General features: G+C 36.7%; 3 protein-coding genes across 5 annotated transcripts in view; 1 reads left to right on the forward strand and 2 right to left on the reverse strand.

Moving 5' to 3' along the window:
- The window catches only part of LOC112469001 (cytochrome c1, heme protein, mitochondrial), a 3,221-nt gene extending 2,201 nt beyond the window's left edge, over positions 1-1,020 (reverse strand). The window contains exon 1 of one of the 2 annotated variants that reach the window (XM_025038454.1): positions 713-1,020. In XM_025038454.1, the coding sequence (XP_024894222.1) occupies positions 713-784 (72 nt within the window). In that variant the 5' untranslated portion in view covers positions 785-1,020. Of the gene's footprint in view, positions 1-330; positions 373-712 lie in introns of those variants that run through there. The other variant, XM_025038453.1, reaches the window with a different exon arrangement.
- A 1,516-nt stretch (positions 1,021-2,536) lies between these two features.
- LOC112451562 (protein LSM14 homolog A) lies at positions 2,537-10,606 on the forward strand. 2 transcript variants are annotated; one of them, XM_025011214.1, is made up of 7 exons: positions 2,537-2,773; positions 4,485-4,639; positions 5,264-5,564; positions 6,384-6,576; positions 6,876-7,151; positions 7,395-7,571; positions 7,898-10,606. In XM_025011214.1, exons 1-7 carry the CDS (start codon positions 2,653-2,655, stop codon positions 8,184-8,186), a joined length of 1,512 nt encoding a protein of 503 aa, XP_024866982.1. In that variant the 5' UTR covers positions 2,537-2,652; the 3' UTR covers positions 8,187-10,606. The 2 variants fall into 2 exon arrangements, with proteins under 2 accessions (XP_024866982.1, XP_024866983.1); XM_025011215.1 differs by having other exon boundaries at positions 2,538-2,773; positions 5,264-5,459.
- Positions 10,607-11,939: 1,333 nt separating this feature from the next.
- LOC112451561 (peroxisomal hydratase-dehydrogenase-epimerase-like) lies at positions 11,940-21,378 on the reverse strand. Its single transcript, XM_025011213.1, has 13 exons — positions 21,107-21,378; positions 19,818-19,944; positions 19,527-19,633; positions 19,066-19,239; positions 18,632-18,765; positions 18,409-18,555; positions 18,117-18,121; positions 14,092-14,255; positions 13,539-13,665; positions 13,312-13,418; positions 12,837-13,010; positions 12,536-12,690; positions 11,940-12,171 (listed from the first exon to the last, which is right to left on the reverse strand). The coding sequence occupies exons 1-13, from the start codon at positions 21,197-21,199 to the stop codon at positions 11,940-11,942; spliced, it is 1,746 nt and encodes a 581-aa protein (XP_024866981.1). The 5' UTR covers positions 21,200-21,378.
- Between the last annotated feature and the right edge of the window lie 35 nt (positions 21,379-21,413).

Here is a 21,413-nt window from a genome sequence, read left to right on the forward strand (position 1 = left end):
ATATAATCTCAAATTAATCTCATCTATCTAATATCTGTTAAAGTCAAAGATTAATGTGTGCTAATAAATAAGTAAAATTAGGTTCAGGGGCTTTCCATATGTTCCATTCTTATGAATATTACTATGACATAATCAAATCAAAAGGAATACACTTAACAAACGTTCAATAACATAAAGTATGTGATAACGCATCCGACTCTTCAATCAACTCAAAACTGACAATTGATGACAATCGACGGCATAATCGTTTCTACAGTGAGACGATAAAATCCACGCGTGCAGACTAATTCGTTGTGACAGCGAGCGCGATATAAACGCCCATTCATTCACCTGTGCCACTGGCCGCGCACGGTGCATCGGTGGAGCATGTTTGATATCATGGCAGCATCCCGATTTTCGGTATCGCTCGCTATTACATAACATCTGTTAAAGTGCCGTCGGAACCGTCACCGCCGTCGACGTTGCGCGCCGTCGGACGCCTCGCCGGGCGTCCCGACGTCGCGCGAACGTCCCGCGGGACGTATAATCCTCGCCGAGGAAGGCGTGACATTAGCAGCCGACAGCTCGCACGGTGTCCAGCTCGCGAGGCCGCGTATCAATATTGGTTAACGTCAGGTGTCGTTGACACGGACGACGCGATGTCGCCGGTGATTTTCGCGAGGAAATATGCGCGGTTGCTGAAAAATTGCTCGAAGATTCGTCTCTCACTTACCTGGCCGATCAACGTGCCATAATTCGGTTTCAGAAGACCCGATTTACAAATCCGACCTAACGTCGCCGCCATGTTGGCCAGAGGTGCAATGTGCGGAGAGGGTTATGCTAGTCAGTGAACGATCCGCTGGACGGTCGACGTAGAATCAGCCTCGCGACTTATCGCAAAAATCCTCCCGCGATTATTCCAGCACCGCGGATCGGTCGCGAGGGATTAAAAAGAGAGGTTAAAAAACGTCGGTAGGGAGAACACCGTGAAGACGACTTCGGTCGGGGACTCGCCGGACTCGCCCCAGGCTTGCCAACACTTGCCAACGTCGCGGCGAACGTTCACGCGCCTAATCCAATGTCCATTTCTATCAGTGCAGATCAATCTCGGTTTAATTAATTACGTTTTATCTTTTTCTAATTCTTGGAGCTATAGGCAAAAAAAAAAAATAAAAAGTAAATTGAACCAAGATAAAATTAATCTACGTTGGTAGAAATGGATATATAAATCTGCGACTCGACGCACAATTATTTTGTGATACGCGGAATTTTGTATTTTACGTTCATGTGTGTCATTTTTCATTATATTTATGTAATCGTATAACATATATATTATTTATAGAATACGTACGTTATAGAAATATATAATATATTACATCTCTCTGGTGAAACAATTTCTCAATATATTTTGTCAGAAATTTTCTAATAAGAATTTCTCATATTTTAGATTTATATAAAAAATATTATATCTCTTTTTTCTCAGATACTATTTCAGAAATAATATGGATTTTATATATTTCAATATATTTTAAGAATATAAAACAAATATATTTTGTTTCACTCTAACTTATTGCAACAATGTTCACCATAATGTCTAAAAGACATCATAAAGATGTCTTTAAAATACCAGAAATCTTAAAGATGTCTTTATGATGTCTTTTAGACATTAATTGCTACCTGGGAGACTATTGGACGAAGCGTAAAGTACTCCTTTTGACAAGGAGAGTGAAATTTGAGAGGTGAGGAAAAAATTCATTGGGCCATCTTTGATGATCAGATTTTGCGTATACGATGTATCTATTTTAATGCCCCGTTAACGTAATGGCCAGTCTACAATGAGTCGTTAGTCGTTAGTCAGATGTCGGAAGAGAGTCGAAAAAAGTCATGAACGTGTCATAAGGCGATCGGAAGTCTGTAATCGGCAATCATAAGCGATTGGCCAAATGCCATCTCTTACGATCACCAATTACAGGTCTTCGATTGCTTACAATACGCTTATAACTATTTCTTCCGACATCTGACTAACGACTAACGACTCATTGTAGACTGGCCATAAAATTTTAATCGAGGCATCGCTGCGATTTAAAATTACACATAATCCGTAATTAAAAATAGTGGAAAAGTGAATATAAAACACCATACTCCGTGTAATTAATCGTTATCGCTATCTTGTGAATAATCAAGATTCTCTTTTCCTCCTCAAGCTTCAATCTCGCGGAAATATTTTGGTCCAAATAACAGGCCTGGACTTCTTTTTAGCTGAACTCCTTGCACGGTTTATTTTTCCTCTTTTTCTTTTCACATTGGAGAAAAAAAGGGAGAAAAGATGAACTGTGCAGGAAGTTGAGCTAAAATAGAACAGACCTATTCCTACATCCAGCATGCGGCGAAAATATTTTCGCCATTTGAAAATAGCCCCGGAGCTCTCTGACTCCTATTTGACTCCGGCTCCAGCTCCGGCTCCGGCTCCGGCGCCTCCGGCGGCAACGCCGGCAACGCGCGCGCGTGGGGGGCTCGGGCGCATGCGCGACGCGTCGTTGGCACTCTTGGGGGAGTCTCGGCTCGGGCAGTCCGCCGTCGACCATTGCTGTCAGCTGGACTGGCCCCGTCAGATGGTGTCGTGAATCTCTCGTGAAATCACATCGATCGCCGCGCGACGGAGCCAGATTCAAGATGAGCGGTGGTATGCCAGAGCTGGGCTCGAAGATCAGCTTGATCTCGAAGGCGGATATTCGTTATGAGGGCCGTCTCTTCACCGTCGACCCGCAGGAGTGCACGATCGCCCTGGCTAACGGTGAGTACAAGCACGGCGAGAGAATCCAAGATGGACTCCCGCCGCACCGCACATTCACCGTGCCGTCCTGCCGCCGTCGCCGCCACCGCCATCATCGCCGCCGCCGCGGCGGCCACTGTCGCCGTCATCACCGCCGCTGAGAATCAGCATCCCGCGTCTTCGTTCGTTTCTCGCTCCGGCGAGGAACGGCCCGTCCACGACCGGTGTCCTTGCGACCGGCGCGACCTGTCGCCCGGTTCGTCCGTGTCAGTGGGCGCGGGAACGGTACCTTCACCTTACGTGTCTCGTCACGTTTCTCCTGCCGCGAACGAACGTAACAGAGGTCATTCCTTCGCGACTCCTCGCGGAAAGCCGTGAATTTGATGCTCCAACCGGCCCCGGTCCTCTCGACGCCGTTCCGTCGGCTCCGCGCTGACCGCGTTGTCCAGTCGCCCGCCGACGCGCCGGAAAGTAATCCGATACCCGCGATTCGGCGGTCATCGCGCCGCGAAACAACCGGGGTCGCGGCGACCTGTGGCAGTTCTCCTTCGCAACGAGGACGTTTCTCATAGAGCCCTGTACCCCTATTCTGTAACTTTTAACGACAGTGTCGTTATCGTTATGATGTCGTTGCGCAGGTATATTATATGGAAAAAAAGCTGCGCAACGACGATATAACGATACCGATACTGTCGTTAGAGTTACAGAATAAGGCGTGCTGGCCGCGACACGTCGCGTGCCGATTCCGCTGAGACGATCCGTCGATCACGCGTTTTCTCTTGCGCATTCAGCGAAAAAATCCGCCGGAACTGTTATGGCTGATCGCTTGACCCGCGTGCGGTTATGTCGCGGTCACGCGGTTTGGCGATCGTCGAAGTTAGCGTGTAGAAATTAGAGGACGAGGAGTCGTCTTAAATCGTCGAGATTTTCACGATGCTAGGTTATCGAGGCTCGACAGTAGCAGATAAATCTGGGTAGATTTAAAAAATCTAGCGCGGAACGCTTTGTGCGAGCATATAATTTGCCGCTTTTAATATTTTAAGAATAGGTACTCCAAGAATTTATAGAACGGCTAATACCAGTACGTTATTAATGCTGAGGATGTAATTTCGAATTTGAGTTTGGTATGTGTGCCGTTTGCGTGGAATGTTTGTCTCTTTCTTCTGTCGAATGTTTACATGCCCTTGCTCCCCCTTATTCCGTTATCCTACCCATAATAAGTGACTTTGGCGAGAATTTTCGGATAGAAGGAGCAAATATTATTCTCGGAAATGTACTATTGAAGTCGTGTAAAAGAAATGTATAAATATAAGGCTTTCACTTTTCACGATTGACTAATGTAAAATAGATCCTACATAGATGTAAGATTCCACTTTTCACGATTGATTAATGTAAAATAGATGTGCATAAATATAAGATTTCACTTTTCGCGATTTATTAATGTAAAATAGATGTGCATAAAGCTGTTTTATGTAATAAATTTATGTGACATAAATATTGGAGCTGTTAATACAAAGGATTTGAATACTAGACATCTATCTGTTTTATTACAGATATTTTTCAAGTAAAATCCCCATTTATTTTATCTGTGAAACAGATATATAACTTGAATATTCGAGTACTGGCAGCACACACATATCGATAAATGACCCATTCGATGTAACAAAGAGCTGTAACAGTGTTGCTAATTGCAGCAATTTGAAACAACTGAATTATTTATTGTTTTTCGTAGTGCGCTCCTTTGGTACCGAAGATCGAGAGACTCAACTTCCCGTGGCACCACAAAACCAGGTGTACGAGTACATTCTGTTTCGTGGATCGGATATCAAGGATATCAGAGTCGTCAACAATGTTAGTTCTATTCCCAACGATCCAGCTATCGTACAGGTAATTATTTTATAGATAGAATTTATTTACTTCAGCTTTTACATAAATAGCCAGGAAGGGACTTGGTTTACAATTTAAAACTTATCCTCACTCATCCATCCATACCATTGTACGCTCGCTGCCCTCTTAAAGGGTAGCGGGTCTTACTAACCTAAACTACTTAGACCTAAACTATCACAATCTTTATCTTTGGCTTGATTTTCCTTTCTCTTTTTAATTTTCTTCTTCCTCTTCTTCCATAATTTCCGCAACATTTTACCCTTATCTAAATCTAGTTCATCACTCCACAGCCTTTTCCACTTCTCCGCCTCGTCATTACCTAAATCCTTAAACCATACACTCGCTCTCTCCTTTACATAATGTTCCATACAGTCATTGCCATCACCGCACCAAATACATTTTTTCCAATCTTCTAACCAATATTTGTTTGCTTCTTCCAAATTTTCGCATCTCAGTTTTATTAAAGCTCTAGGTAATTATTTTATAGAGTTTTTCTATTCTCTGTAAAGAAACGCGTCTTCAAATTTGGCATTAACAAGGTCTGAAAGTGAAATCAATCGTGTGTGTTAAACATTGATGAATTTAATCAGAATTTTAGCTGACTTGATTATCAATTGTTCGTAGATGACAGTGCAGCCATCTATGGGCCAGCAATCGTATCAACCACAGCCCAGTTATGCTCATCCGATGATGGGCCAGATGGGCCCGATGGGTGGCCAATACGGAGCCCCCTATGGCATGGGTATGGGAGCCATGGGCCCGGTAATGGGAATGCCAACCGCAGCTAGAGATCCGCGCGGACCAATGAATAAACAGCCAAGTGAGTTGAGCTTGGGCTCTGCTGAACCCAATGCCATCTCTATCCCAAACTCACTGCCAACGGCCAATATCGACCCATTACCAAAAGATCAATCTCTGGAAGATGGTAACTGTTTTTGCTATGAAGTATCCCTTGCTTTGCTGGCATGTTTCTTGCTGCTCCTGCTTTGGTAATGCCTTTCTCTGGTTAAGCTTCACGCTGTCAAAAAATGGCGTAAATCGTATGCATACGAGAATACATGTGATAATGTATTCTAACATTTTTTTTAAATAAGTTACTTACAATTAATGTTATAGTAACAAATTTAGAATTATTTTACTAACAAAAATCTATTATCTTTGTTGCACTTTTACGTAGATTTTTCATATCTTGCAATATTCAGTCTGCTTTGCTTATTTTCTATGTATACATGCATTTTATGATATAGAATTTTAATTGAATAAATATTGTGCATTTGTATGTATAACAAAAATTTTGATATTTTTATAAATTTTGAAACATTTTTTTAAATAAAAATATTCATTAAAATTTGTCATCTGTATAATCTTTATATACTTATATAATTTGGCTTTACGTTTAATCTTTTTTTAAAATTGGTAGATAATATTTTTGCATTTGCATGCATTTTTCAATTTTATTCCTTTTACGCTTATGTCATAATATAACAGAATAGCAATAACAGTGATAATAAACAATGATAATTGTTTAAAAATCCTCGAGAGATTTCTTTTATATTAGACACGCGAAACTTTTGTAGAAGTTAGTAGCAATCTTTCATTTCAAACGTTGGGAATGAAAAGTATATCTAAGTTATTTTCTTATACTAAAGTTTCGTGTTGGACTTGCTTGCAGTTTTGGTCGGCTATTGTCTCCTTAGATTAATAAAAATGGACATTATTTGACACATTCATGTTGCGATAATAGGTGTACTAGATCTTATTAGTGGTGGGTCTCGATCTACTACTCCTACATCATCCTTATTGACAAGGAAAAGTCCAACCATGGATCAGGGTATTCAGGTAGGACATGATCAACAGCAGCAGAGCAATAACATTGGCAAAATGAATGACAAGACAAATATCAGGACCGTCCAACCGCCTCGTCGAGACCATGATAGGTATTTTATTTAGAAAAACTAATTTTTGTCTTACTTTTAGAATAAATCATAAAAGATGTGCGTATAATTTTATTTTTCCAGAATTCTGATATCAGAGAAATATGACTGTATCTCTTTACAATTGATTATTTTTATTTGCTTTAGTTGCTTTACTTGCTAAATTTTCTAGTTATATAAACATAAAGCGATTCTACACAGATTTATATTATTTTTTATGAATTTGATAGATACAGATGGTATAGCTGAAACTTTATAGATATTTCATACATTTCGTAATAAATGTTTTATTGCGTGTTTAGCCACGGAGGTACCAAAACCAACGCGGGTATGTCTCAATATAATGATGCGAAGAGGGATATGATGAAGCATGATGGCCAGAACCAAGGTCATATGCAAGGTGGTCGAGGCAACCGCGGTGGTTGGGTAAATCGCGGCAACATGAGAGGTCGAGGGGGCAGAGGACGTGGTGGTTTCCGTACAAATCAAGCAAACAACGCTGGTGCCAAGCCCAAGACATTGAAGTTTGATAACGACTACGATTTCGAACAAGCCAACACTGAGTTTGAAGAATTAAGGTAAGCGCAAACGTTCGCTATGAATATTGATTATCTTATTCTGCATGGTTACGTGCCGGATTCATTTCAAGTAGCTGTTGAAATGACCAATGTGGATACCATGCAAAAGTAAATCAGTGCGAATTTAAAGCAATCGTAATTACAATAAATACGAATCGCTTACGCATCGCATTAACATTGCCTTATCATAAAATCATATTGCTTTCGGTAATATAATTTATACATTGATGTATCATATTGTAGGTCGCAATTGGCGAAAACGAAGATCGATGGTGCTGAAAATGAGAAGAAAGACGATAGTGGAAACGAGACAGGTGCTGGGGAAGGTGAACCTGAAGAGGAACCGGAAATTGTTCACTACGATAAGTCGAAATCATTCTTTGACAATATTAGCTGTGAAGCTGTTGAAAGGAGTAAAGGGTAAGCTTTATTAAAAATAAAATTTAGTAGATATAATCACCGTGCAACTGAATTTCAGTGAAACTATGATTTAATTCATCTTTTCTCTAAAATCGAAGAAAACTAAAATATTAAAAATTTAAGAGCATTTAAATTTGTGCCTGATTTTATTAATTTAGATACAATTTCCTTAATTTTAAAATGTATATTAATTGTTAAATTTTTCGCAAAACAAGTATTGTATCAGATTTTTGTATCAGACTTTTTAATCGTTGTCAATTTGTCATCAATATAATTTCACAATTTGCAATCGTAAAATGTTTTGCATATAACGCAAATTTTTCCAGGCGATTCCAACGCACGGATTGGAGAACGGAACGAAAACTGAATTCAGAAACGTTCGGTGTGGCTTCCACGAGACGCGGTGGATTCCGCGGCCGTGGTTACTACAATCGCGGAATGGGAGGCATGTACAGAGGCGGTGGTGGCGGCGGTAATAACGCTGGATTCCGCGGTGGCTATCGAGGTAGCAGGGGCGGTAATCGCAAACCCCCTAATCAACTACAGAATAACACGGGGAGTCAAAATCGCGCGACCAACGAACAGTCTGCCTCTCAGTCGCAGAACGTTATCTAAATAAAAAAAAAATAAAAAAAAAAAAAGTAATTTGTGTCACCGGTATGGCATGAAAAAAAAGTAAATATGCCGAGGAGAATAAGCGATGCGCTATGTATAAGTATACACAACCATAGATTAAGATTTTTACGATATGTGCTCTACTGTTACGGACTGATTTGGGTTAGAATTTGGCAGTCAAATAACAGAGGATACACGGCCGGATTAAATGTAGATTATATTATATAACGGAGCGCGTTTGCAATCGCCAAACCGGTGGTTACGTGTTAGGTGACAAGAATCGCACGTGTGGACGTTGCTGGCGCATATGACTTTGCATCGATATTTTGCGGCTAGATGATCGAAGAAGGTACTTTTAGAGACAAATTTTCTTACCGCTTAGTCGACAATGATCACGATGAATTGGCGTTGAAAGAATAGAACGTTTTTGTCAGAGAAGCGAAGTCAATGATTAGAACGTTCCTTATTCTTTTTTATTTTGATACTTATTTGTGGATTCAGATGTCTAAAATTGGGAGGGGAAACCCTTTGTAAGGGATCTAGTCGTAAGTTTTATTTGAAATATATGTCTGTTAATAAAATTCTTAATGGAAAAATCTGAAGCCGCTTTAAACGAACCAACGGTGTATCTGTTTATAGTTAGGGGAAAAAATTGTACAATTCAATCGTGATCATTCTTCAGTCCTGTTTTCTCAAGACTTGACTATAAATAATTTTGGAATGGCTTTATGGTGATGGTGACTTGATAATACTGGTCGTTATGGAATAGCTGGCTTGTATCCGTATATCGGAAGTGAATGGCAACAGACGTGCATAAAAGTACTTTCTCGTCAAAGTATGTAAAAATCGATTGTATCTAATTGCATTTGTCGAGAATAGGAATATTGTGAGGTATATATAGTACAAGGCAAATCTGATGAAAAATGGCATTCTTTTTTTTTGTTTTTGGTTTTTTTGAGTGTACGCAGACAAATTTTTTCGAGTCCTCGGCACGAAGTTCATGTAAAATGTATGATTTTATAAGGCGGATAAAAGTGGGAAATAATCGAAAGCCAATTTATATAAAAATGTTTGTATTATTAAATTGTAATCTTACGGTCCGCCTACTCTTTCTTTGCAAGATCTGCATCTAGAATTATGAAAGATGTAAGCGTCAGTCTTATTGTAAGTAACTAAGTTCTAAATCATGTTACATAATTGTCATCGTGTTTTGCAATTAAGGATTCCTCGATTGCTCTTATATGGAATAGTGATTGATACAATTATAAGGCTACATTATAATCAGTAATTAATTATATCGAACTTACAATTTATATAATGCTTATTAAAATGAATTTTTTTTTCACAAACATTTGTAATTATATCTTAAATCAGTATCTTGTCAATTTGTTTTTTTTTTCTGTTCTGTTAACTCCAAAACTAGTATAAATGTTTACACATAATTCAAAAGAACATTCGTATTTGATATACATGTATACAATCAGAAAATATTTAAATAATAATTTATTATTAATGACATAATTTTCCATTAGAACGTTATGTAAAATAACGATTATGCATGTATATTCAAGTGAAAATCATTAATCCATTCTTTTTTCTTTCATAAATTTATTCAATCGCTTTAGGGTGCGTGTCCACCTGCGAGTAAGAACTCTCGAGAGCAAAAAGAGAGAAAGAGAAAAAGACTCTCGAGAGTATCTCTCTCTCTCTCTCTTTCTTTTTGCTTTCGAGAGTTCTTACTCTCAGGTGGAGACGCACCATTAGTCTTGGGACGAGAGCAGCACTTTACGTATGTATATGTAAGTGTAAACGGGAGTGTACATGGATCACGTAAAATCGAAAGCTTATGACGAAGATTTTCAAGGCGTTAAAATGCATAAAAATAATTTACTTGTAATTCGATTGTAATTGACTAATTACGCTCTCGAAGAATCCTTTTGGATGCACGACGACGCTGCGCGAAATTAGAATTATGTTAAATATGCAAGTGCGAGTAAGGGTAAAAGCATGATAATATCCTTAAAGATATAAGACGTGGAAGAAACAAAATAAGAACATTATTTGCGACTATTATTTTTCTATGGCTCATACGGAGTCCCCAACTCATACAGATATTATATACACACACATAAACACATACGTACGCAACTTGAGATTTACATAACTGATAAGCAAACCTCCAATAGGCTATCAGAGAAAATGCAGAAATGCAAATGAAGTAAAAAGAAACATAGGACTATAAAACGAAGTAAGCGAGTAGAAAAAGAAATGGTATATGGTGAGTAAATTTAACTTTTAAGTTTTATGCCTAGAGCATGTGAGAAGAATTCATAATGTACGCGAGAATGGATTTTTGTTTTGTACAGCGGATATATATTGTGATTCCCGATGCTGAATAATACTGAAATGATGAGATAACACGTCGTCGTGTCATTTCTGACCTCCTACACACTACTTTCAAATAATCGAATGAAACGGAACGCTTTCTCGTTTCCTCGCGAAGTTGTAACGTCGAATACTGTAAGGCATTCGCGCAGATCGTCCCGCGCTTACCCCTTTGACGTATGTGCAAAAATGTGAAAGATATAACAATTTACGAATTTAAATGCTAGATTACGCGAATTTTAAAGAATGACTCGAGATATGAGAGATACGTGTTGTTTCGAAAAAAAGGAGATGTACGCGGATATAAGTAAAATTATATAACGTCATTAATAGGAATTGTTGGTAAAACTATCGTGTGTCTGGCGATACCGAAGTGTGCTGCGCATGCGGTGTGATTAGAATGTATGCAAAAAGAAAAAAAGAAACAGCGTCTTCCATGCGCTATATCCAGTGTTTTAAATGCTTGATAAGCGACACGGTAAACTAGAATGATTTATTACACGCGATATCGCACCCCCTCCGTAGAGATTAACGGGTCCCGTTAGTTCGTAACTTAAACTCACTGGAAGTAGTTATGTTTTTCTGTTTTTGCACACGTTTGCTGTTTTTTTTTAATGGCTCGGAAGTAATCGACCACACATTACTGATGCCCGTTCTAGACTGGAGGATGAGCCGACTCTCGGCTCATCCGCCTTCTATAGTGTACGTGACATAAACTATACATAACCTATAGATTTTTACCCGTCTACACCACTCACTCGGATGAGCCGAGAGTCGGCTCATCCTCCAGTCTAGAACGGGCATGACACATTAGAAACATAAAACTTCCAGTATCAACGTGATCGAAATTCGCCACACATATTTGTAACGAATACGGCTGTAGTTTGCAGCATACAATGAGTTAATCCTGAAAGAAGTTCTGTACGAAACTTGCGTGAAATTTTGAGGTATTTATTCTTAATTCCAGATCAATGTTATATTTTTTTTAAACGTTTATTATAAAATCTTTTTTTATCACAGGCATCTTCATACAATCTGGCGTCTCGATTAAAAAATAAAAATGAAGTTGAACATGTATGCGTGTGTCTAAGGAAATTGTAATGGAAACATGAACCAGCGAATACAGTCAGATGGCAAAAGAGGATATGCGTGAAACTTTGTAACGTAAAATGATCTGCAGAGAATCTAGGAAACACTATTTTCCGCGAAATATCGCTTCGACTGCGTCCGTTCTGCACTTCCAGTTACACTGATCTACATGCGAGATATCTTCATGAAGGTTTCCGGACGATGTTCGCCACATGGATTGAAGAAGATTTTCGGCCCCAAGTAGAGTGAGAGATCACGGTCGTGTGCGCTGGCCGGTTATCAGGCGCAGCTCATCAGATCTGTCCTCGTGCTGTCGCAGACTTCTCTTATCGCGCGACCTCGCGCGACCTTAGTTTCGACGTGTGGGAAGTTGTTCTTGTAGTGACGACGCAGAGTACGCGGATTCGGCACGTAAACCTCGTAAGGCGCTCTGCCACTCTCGATAACCCAAATACTGCCGCACTCGCCGATCCTCAAGATCGTCATTAGGCCCTGCGCGACTACGTAAGGCCTGCAAAAACAAGACAAATAAGCGATGAGAAATTTATATCTGCTGAATTGGCGATTATACGTAAGCACCGGAGGAGATACAACGTTTACTTCAGGATCGGATCTACAAACTGAATTTATTAGAGCTGTATTTTAAACCTTTGCTTGAGGAATTTTGCGTCTCATCTCTTGGAAAAAAAAAGAATTTATAAATAATTCACTTGCAATTAATATATTTGAAATTAAGTAATCATGAAAATTATTATTATTTGCGAAGGGCGAAAGACTCCTATTTGGATCATAATTTAGTTCTGCGGCAGGAACATAATAATCCGCTTATCTGGCTAATTTATCTGCTTGTCTTGTCAAACGTTTTAGAAACTTACGTTTGTATCGAAAACTGTTCGAGATTTTTGACGAAATCCGCCTTCATGACTCTGGAAAGAAGTCTATTGGGGCTGTCTATTGTCAGGGCGGTTTCCGTCAGTCCTGGACACAAAGTTATCACGGTAACGCCGGCCTTCTCGTAGTGATAAGGATCCTGTTGGAGAGTAAATAAAAATTAAAAACCTCATTAATTTGCAAGATCGCTTATACAGATAACGATATATGAATCGGGAAATTATTTGTAACAATTTTTAGGATAGTTGGTTGAATAATTAACTGCGTTTAATTTTTTATAATTACCGAAAGAGACTGCGATAGACCGATGACAGCCTGTTTCGTGGCACTGTAAACCGGAAGTTGAGCTGTATTCCGAATATCCATATGCTGGCTCACGTTCACCAAGATACCACCGTTACCACCCGTATCTCTGCTCATATATTTCATAGCTAGCATTGCGGTGCCGACCATGCCTCCCTGGAATCGACACATTACATTGGAATCTACTCTTTATTTTTATTATTACGGTTATTACTTGTCAATGATATTTAATTTTCAATCTTTTTATATAATCTCATGTGCAATTTGGTAAAATCATTTTATTACGGCACAAAAGCCACGAAGTTATTTGAAATTACATAAAATATATTCAAGGTCTCAAGAAAAAATTGTAAGAGTTTTTTTAAGAGAGAAAACATCGCAGATAAGGAATTCGTGAAATCATCATGGATGAAGAAAATTATTAATAAATTAATTAACTATTATCAATGATACTTACAATGTTCACAGCGATTTCCTTCTCCCATCTTCGCTCGTCTAAAACTCCAGCGTTGTTTATCACGATGTCAATGTTTCCTAATAGCGATGATGCCTCTTTGAAAGCCTCTATAAATTGGTGCAGACAAAATAAGATATTTTGTGAGCGATACTCTGGGAAGTTCAGCGATTATAATTCTCGAATAAACATCTGTGCGCGATGATTTGAAAATCTTGTTTCATACTTACCAGCCACTTGCTTGTGATTAGATACGTCGGTGTGTATGAAGTGCACCTTCTTCTCGCCGCAAGATTTCTCGATGCCGAGTGCGATTCGTTTACCGGTTTCAGCGTCGATGTCCAATATAATTATTTTCTGTAATAAATACGCGTGAAATAAATGTAACAGTGCCGAGATGATATCAATATTTCGTAAAAATAGCCCAATGTCATTCTATGGATTTAGAAGGAAAGCATTTTGTATCTATAATTAACAACAAAGGGACGTTTAATTTGCAGAATAATATTAATCTAATTAAGTGATAACAATGAAAAAGAATTTTCTTGATTATAAATGTTTTTTTATAACATATCGATTTCGATAAAAGCGCTTTTATTTAATTACGTATTTACAGACTAAAGTTCGAGCTTGACTTAAATATAGACTTCGTGTAAATGTATATGTATATTATTTGTAGATCTATAAGGAATTATTTATATAGTGCTGATTTATGTGGATTTCCTGTAGATTTTTTAGATTGAAAATTAATTATTTTATTTGGAATTTAATTGTTAAACATACGTTTGCTCCGTGCTTCAAGAAATGGTTAAGAAAAGCGTTGCCCAATCCTGCCGCACCGCCAGTTATTAGAACATTTTTTCCCGAAACGATACAATTGATCGCTTCCATTTCCTTCGCCCTTTCCGACGCTGAAGAACGACGGCGAAGGATTCTGAAACTTGGATCTATAACATAAAGAAAATGGTTTAAAAGAAGAAAATTCATTTGGTTAAAAAAAGCTGATTTTAATAACATACACTCTATGTTAATATAATAAAAAATTTACTGCTTTGGCCTAACAATTTATTACTCAATAAATCTCACATAATCTTTTATCTCAGAAAATTCATAAAAATATTTCTAAATTTGTTAATTACAATTGTAATTTTTAAAATTATAATTATTAATTATAAAATTATTAATATTATCAAAATTATAATTCATAAGAACAAAATAATCGAAGAAACTTATTTTTCACATTTCTCATAACAAAGCATTCTGCATCGGAGATTGCAGAATGGTTTCAGAATATTGATGGATACATGGTCTTCTCGACGAAAGGATCAAACCTACCTATTTTATTCTCCATGAATGAAATCGCTTATTTCGATATTCGAAAAACGGATACAATTTACGACGCACTCAAATCCTCGAGGGTGAAGTCGAAGAACCGAGAGTTCGTGCTAGTAATACGTATGTTTCAACTGAACTTCGAGACCGTTCGAACGGTGTTTATATACGATAAGCAGCGATGTAGGATTCCGCGATATTGCGACTCCAGTTTCCGTCGTGGCGGGGATGTCTCAGAGGGCGAAAGGTGGACTCCGGGCTGTAGATTACATAGACGGCAGATTTATAGATCGAACAGTTACGATAAAAAAGAGATTCTCGTATTTTTTTTCATCAAAACATGAGATCGTCAACAGTGTGGGAAGTCTAAAAATCGACCGAATTTAGTGAATTTTGTTAAGTGCATACATCACACACACACAGACCGCTGTTAGACTGATGGTTTAATTATTTTTATTTTGTAAAAGATATATGTATAATATTATATGTATAATTATTGATACAAGAAAAAAATATAATGAGCTTACTGATGAATAGTTTATTAAGGGAGATTTATACCGGTTTGTACTATTGCGGAACTCCAAGTTTTTAATTTGGAACGAGATAGGTGTCAAAGTGATTGGATTCGGTAACATAAAAAGGAACAACAATGCAGTCATTAAATAAATGGTTTATTTAACAAGGTTATTACTTTCGATAATAATTTTTATAATTTTCCGATTTATCGCGATCCTCCGCTTTTTCATTGTGCCTCTTATCATCCCTCTCGCTAGACTAATCAGTCATCAGTCGCGTTCTCTTTTCTCAATGTTCCCGATAGCGCTTTCCCTAATTAACCCCTTCCGCAGAGGCTAATTAATCGCGTCGTGGCAATGCGCTTTCCGATACTGGATATATACTGGACACACAGACCGAGAAGCATTCCTTGAAGCAATCGCGCACTTTTCCTTTTACTTCAAGATAATAATAATATATAGTATTGTGGATTGTAGACCAAGCAAGCGGACCGTTAAGTAATTGCATTTTCAACAATGTTACGCGATTGCTTTTTACGCCTCACTTACTACATGGCAGCATATTTTATTAATATAAATAGAAAATTGAAAAGTTCAATGCTTTTTATACATTTTACACAACATTATTTTCTAAAAGATAGCAAGATAGTTAGGAAAGACCACCCATTACTCATTTACTCATTTATAAAGAAATGTTTACAAAGTATTATTGTAATATTTATAAAAGAGCCACGCAAAATATACTGGGGAGCGATCAAACGTTTGAGTGGTGAGCAAAATGAAAATTTATTAAAGCGCGCAAACCAGCTGTGCATCTTTTTAGAGTTTTCCGTGAAATATTTGTTCTGCATATTTGATCTCACCCCGTCGGGCCATTTCGTTAATAGAAATTTATGGAGGACGCGGCTGGTGGGTCGTAGATTTCTCGCAGCGCCGTGCAACGGGAATAAATATTTTCGCCCTTTTTACGCTCCCGGTGTATCGTGCTGCAGCCTTCAGTCGGTGCGTCTTTTATATTATTTTTCAAATTAATTTTTAATGCATTTTTGTATTTACTCTGGCTTTGTTCGTTTCAGTTCGCCCTTTTGTGTCGCAATTTTTTCGCTCTTTTTTTCGAGTAAAAAAACAGTAAAATGTGATCAAAAAGAAATAGACACTTAACACAAATGATTGCATTTGAATATGCTTGTATTATCGTTGCGAATTAACATATAAACGGAAATGCTTATTCAGCTAAAAATTTAACACTTATACTAGCGCACGGCATTTGACGTAAGTGGCACTGTGTATAATAGTACATATATGTACTATTTATAAAATAAATTAATGATTTATAGCAGGTCAAGCAAAATCTCAAGGCAAGAAACTATCATACGGTTCCGGGTAACGCGACGATCATTGGGTGATATAACTTTTGTTCGAATCGCTCGCGTAATTGTCGCTGCAACGGACGTAACGAGCAACCCGATAAATTGTTATCGATGGCCTATCATCGGCAGTCCACCCTAATCAAATGACCTTTCCGTGGCTTCGCTGTTACGTGTGAGAGGTTTCATTCTTTTCTTCGGGAATACATGTAGCAAAAATTTACAAAAATCAATGAAGCAGGGTCGAATTATCGTAGTCGATAAGAGAATACTAATTTTGTATTTGTATACACATCTTTTTACATTTCTTTGTATTAAATTTATTTAATTTTTATATTATCCTTCATATTGAATTTATATTACAATTATTTATAATATAATACATAGAATATCCAGTTGTTTTCATTGAAGTTTCCTTGGCCGATCTATTAAATATAAATGCACTGTCGCGTCGATCTGAAAATAGAGAAACCAGACAACGCGAGGGAAGAGAAAACTGCATCTTCGCTATTTGCAAATTACGCGAAGTCGCGAGGCGCTTATCGCCAATCGCTCGTGGCGTCGGCGAACTTTAGAAATAACGCACTTGATGCAGTCGTGTGGCACACAACGGCGATAAGAGCTTGACGTGCGCACAGCTCGTGCTTGCTGCATCTTATCAATAGAAAAAGCGCACTTAACGTCCGGTCGGCGTCGCGCCAACGATAAATCAGCCGAGGGACCGCGCGTTGTCGGCCCCAAGCCGATACCGTAACCGGTACGAATTGGTTCCGAACGAACTTTACTCCGAATCGACGAAAGGGAAAGTAATTTCTCGTGCGGTTTTTACTTAGTTATCGTGCTACGCTGCAAAGATTCACGCCTGTGTATGTCTGCTACGGCGCGGCGGCGGTCCGGAGATGTAGCGGTTCATAAATATACGCGTGTCTGCAAGAGATTACAGTCTTCCACGTACCAAACAGTTAATAATTGTTCGACTGACTGATAATGTGCGATATTATTTACTACATTGACATCATTGTTAAATGTGATTTCCTTATTCTTTATGCAGTACGACGGATTTACGTTTGCGCGGTTTGAAGATATAATATAAATAAATTATTTTTTAAATATCATTTTTAATAACATCTATGCATTACAAATGTATAGTTAAAAAAATTATTTATAAGTTTGTAGGATTTATAGCTTTTTAAAATAGGCTTAAGTACTTATAAAAATATAATTAAACTTATATTATAAGAATAAATTATTAGAAATTATTATTTATATCACGTGGCTTGAACACGTGAGACTGTACGATACTAGCTTATTTAAAAATTTAATTTTTATGACATATTATATAATAATAATTTTAATTTTACGATTTTATGATCGAGATACAAAAACATAAATTATGAATTTGAAGAGAAATTTAATTTTGCGAGTTTTTTTTTACATATCACTTGAGAGGCAAGATTATTTTTAATTTTTTATACTTATCCAAAAACTAAAAAAACTAAAATATTTAGTTGTACATATAATATTATAATATTGAGCCATCTAACTAGCTTCAGTTTAAATTTAATATCTCGTTCGACTTAGCTACAAAATTAACATAAACTATTTGTCGTAAAAATGTTATTGTGCTTTCTATCACGTTTCATTTTAAATAGGACATAAATGTACATTTAATTAAAAAATGCCATTACGTACAAAACAGAAATATATTGAAAGTTTATTACAGATTTCATATCACGTTACAATTTTTATTGATCAGCACTAAATTTTACCTAACGAAATATTTTGTAAAAAAGATAGGTTGATTTGATAATATTATTTGTTGCACGGTGAACATATGGACATTATATGAACATATTTAATCTGTCTATCGATTTCATATACGCGGCTAGGCCTCCGCGTCAACTTCGGTTTTCTGCGGCAAAGTATCGGGAAGCTGCACCTCGTAAACCGGTTTTCCATCCTCGCTGATCCACACGCTGCCGTTCTGCGCGCATCGAATTACGTATATCAATCCATGAGCTACGCTTTCCACCCTGGCAACAAAATTTTACTTTTATGTTTTATGCAAGTTTCGAGAATACGCCAATTATGGATTAGCAGCAGTCTCACCTCTGAGGTCGGTAATTCTGCAAAATATCAACGTTCGAAATACCCTCCGGTAAATCCTCCAAGACTGATATATCGTCCAAACCGGGACACAGAACAATTATTTTTACATTAGTCCTCTGGTAATGATAAGGTTGCTGCAAATAAAAAATATCTGACAATCTTTCTCACAGGCGTCTCTTTTATGTAAAATTTATATGCATAAAGATTAGAGATGAAATTATTATTGAAATTTTAGCTTAAAGGAGAAGCTTAAAACAGAAATTTATTGTCAGAAAAAATTTGTCAAAAAAAAAAAAAAAATTATTATTTAATCACATTTCTAAAACTTTATGGTCTTCGAAACCTTTCTAAAACTGGGTAATATTTTTTTGTGTTATTCGTTATAATTGTCATAGATTCTATTATATATTATAATTTTTTATGTAAATACTTACCGCAAAGGAACGGCTGAAGCTAACGACGGCGTGCTTCGTAGCAGAATACACCGGGAGTTGAGACACAGCTCGTAATCCGGCGATAGACGAAATATTTACGATGACACCACCCTTGCCTCCGGAGTCCTTTCGCATTTGTTGAATCCCCAGAAGAGTCCCACGAATTACAGCTGTCTACAATAGTGAAATTAATATTCAGGCATCTTATTTTATCTAAAATTATCTTATCATATGCGATTTTATTTTTAATTAAGGCACAATTAGCCACATTTAAGTCTCGCTTCATATAAGTTTGCTTTTGAGATCGTGATTACATGTTTATAATATTTTTATAATCACATATAGAATGTCCTATTATTATAAAATATTTAATTTGGATTTTGGTGATTTTTGTGACCAACATTTTCTCAAAAAGCAATATAATAACACAAAGTTAAAACAAGAAGTTGATAAAAACTTACCACATTAACATCGATGGCTTCGGAAAAATCAGTTTCATTTATTACGCCTGCATTATTTATTAAAATATCCAGCCCGCCGAGGATATTGATCGCCTCTTTGAACGTGGCTGTAACAATTAATATTTTCGGTTTTGAACAATTGTTCACCAAATGCAAAAATTATAACAGTAAACTTAAGTGTAAACTGGCTTTTACAATTTAATTTGTGCAAGCAACGTTCAAGTTTGCTTATTAATGTGCGCGTTAATAAAATACAAATTAACATAAAATATAAATTTTTAATATATTTACCGTCAAATTCGGAATTATTCGTCACGTCGCAGTGGAGAAATACAGCTCGTTTGCGGCCAAACTCGTTATTTAAACTCTCTACAGCTTGTTCTCCAAGAGACTGCCGTATATCGATCATAACTATCATCTAGAAGAAATATTTATTCATATCATTTGTATAAAAATTTACAATTCACGAATATTTCAGAATTATTATTTCACATAATCAGCGATGAGAAAATTTTCCTTCGATTTACAAATGGCTACTTTATCTTTTTCATACGTAATAATATTATGTATATTTTCAACTGATAAACATCTATTTTTAACTGAATACATATTATTTACATATAAATATATTAAATATGATGACAGTGAAGTTTTTGATATTTGCAATTTAAAACTTTAAAAACTATATACATCGGCTACTAATAATAAAAATCATTCATTAATTAACGCAAAATATTCTGATATATTTTGATACGCAGTTCTTCGTATTTCTAATAAATAATCTTTGATATAATATTTTTATTACATACATAAGATTAGCGTTTTTTTTATATAAGATTATCTGATATAAATTTATTTATGTTAGATTATATATTAACCCTCGGAGAACACACAGGGTCAATTTGACCTTTACCTCGAGTTTTATCGTTGTTTAGCCAGAAATATTAAAAATTTAGCCAGAAAAATTAAAAATAAAAAAATAAAAATTTTTTCGTAAATTACGTTTTTTTTTCAAAAAAAATTTTTTCTGAATTTTTTTAAATATGTAAATAATTCCAACGGCACTTTTTATTTATATCAATTGATTTAACAATGTTCCAAGTACATCTGGAAATTTTTTCAAGCTCGTCAATTTAAAATGGTGGACGATCAAACTGTGTGTAGGGTCAGATTGAACCAGAGTGTTCTCCGTGAATGAAAAAATAGGTGTGTTCTCCAAGGGTTAAAATATAATGTGTTACATTATACCAATACACAAGCAAAATATAATACAACATATTAATATAATAAACATTTGAGAGATTCGAGCGAATATTTACCGAATAAACTACTCTTGTTTTTTCATCTAACAATAAGCGGTGATAAAAAATTGTTTCCAAGCCATAATAAAAGACTAGCAACCACTCTATTAATCTTTACAAAATAAATAGCTATTAAAGAAAGAAATAAGATGAAGGTACATGTGGAAACGTCATGATGAGTTTAATGAATATTTTTGAGAGAAGAATGTATAAAATGTTCTTATTATTATTATATCATAATTACTACTAATACAATCTTATTACAATTAAGTTACATACCAAAGCGCCATTTCGTAGCAACTCCCTGCTAAATGCAAGGCCCATACCACTTGCTGCTCCAGTAACTATAACTCGTTTATCCTTGATCTGCATCTTTTCACCAATTTTTTCAGCAGTCAATCTCTTCCAAGTATATTTCTTCACTTATAAAAATACTCTTTGGTTTAATAAGATATGCGAATTTCCGTTCGCAAATTTTATATTTCTACAGTAAAAGCGTTAAATGCGCGAGTTTAAGAGCCGAGATGTCTCTTTATCGATATGACGTGGATCTGCGGCTGGTCTGACAACCTCCTTGAACCGATAT

Source organism: Temnothorax curvispinosus, unplaced genomic scaffold, assembly GCF_003070985.1.
Source record: "Temnothorax curvispinosus isolate PA1 unplaced genomic scaffold, ASM307098v1 QBEX01002370.1, whole genome shotgun sequence".
NCBI classification, from domain to species: Eukaryota; Metazoa; Arthropoda; class Insecta; order Hymenoptera; family Formicidae; genus Temnothorax; species Temnothorax curvispinosus.

Coding starts and splice junctions, on each gene's coding strand:
- LOC112451561 (XM_025011213.1), bottom strand. CDS start 21,199: ATGCAGATCAAGGATAAACGAGTTATAGTTACTGGAGCAGCAAGTGGT. Junction 18,766..19,065: donor GCTTCAGCCGTTCCTTTGCG/GTAAGTATTTAC, acceptor TTTTATTTGCAG/CAACCTTATCATTACCAGAG. Junction 13,666..14,091: donor TCTTGAAGCACGGAGCAAAC/GTATGTTTAACA, acceptor TATTTATTACAG/AAAATAATTATATTGGACAT.
- LOC112451562 (XM_025011214.1), top strand. CDS start 2,653: ATGAGCGGTGGTATGCCAGAGCTGGGCTCGAAGATCAGCTTGATCTCG. Junction 2,774..4,484: donor CACGATCGCCCTGGCTAACG/GTGAGTACAAGC, acceptor TGTTTTTCGTAG/TGCGCTCCTTTGGTACCGAA. Junction 7,152..7,394: donor ACTGAGTTTGAAGAATTAAG/GTAAGCGCAAAC, acceptor ATCATATTGTAG/GTCGCAATTGGCGAAAACGA.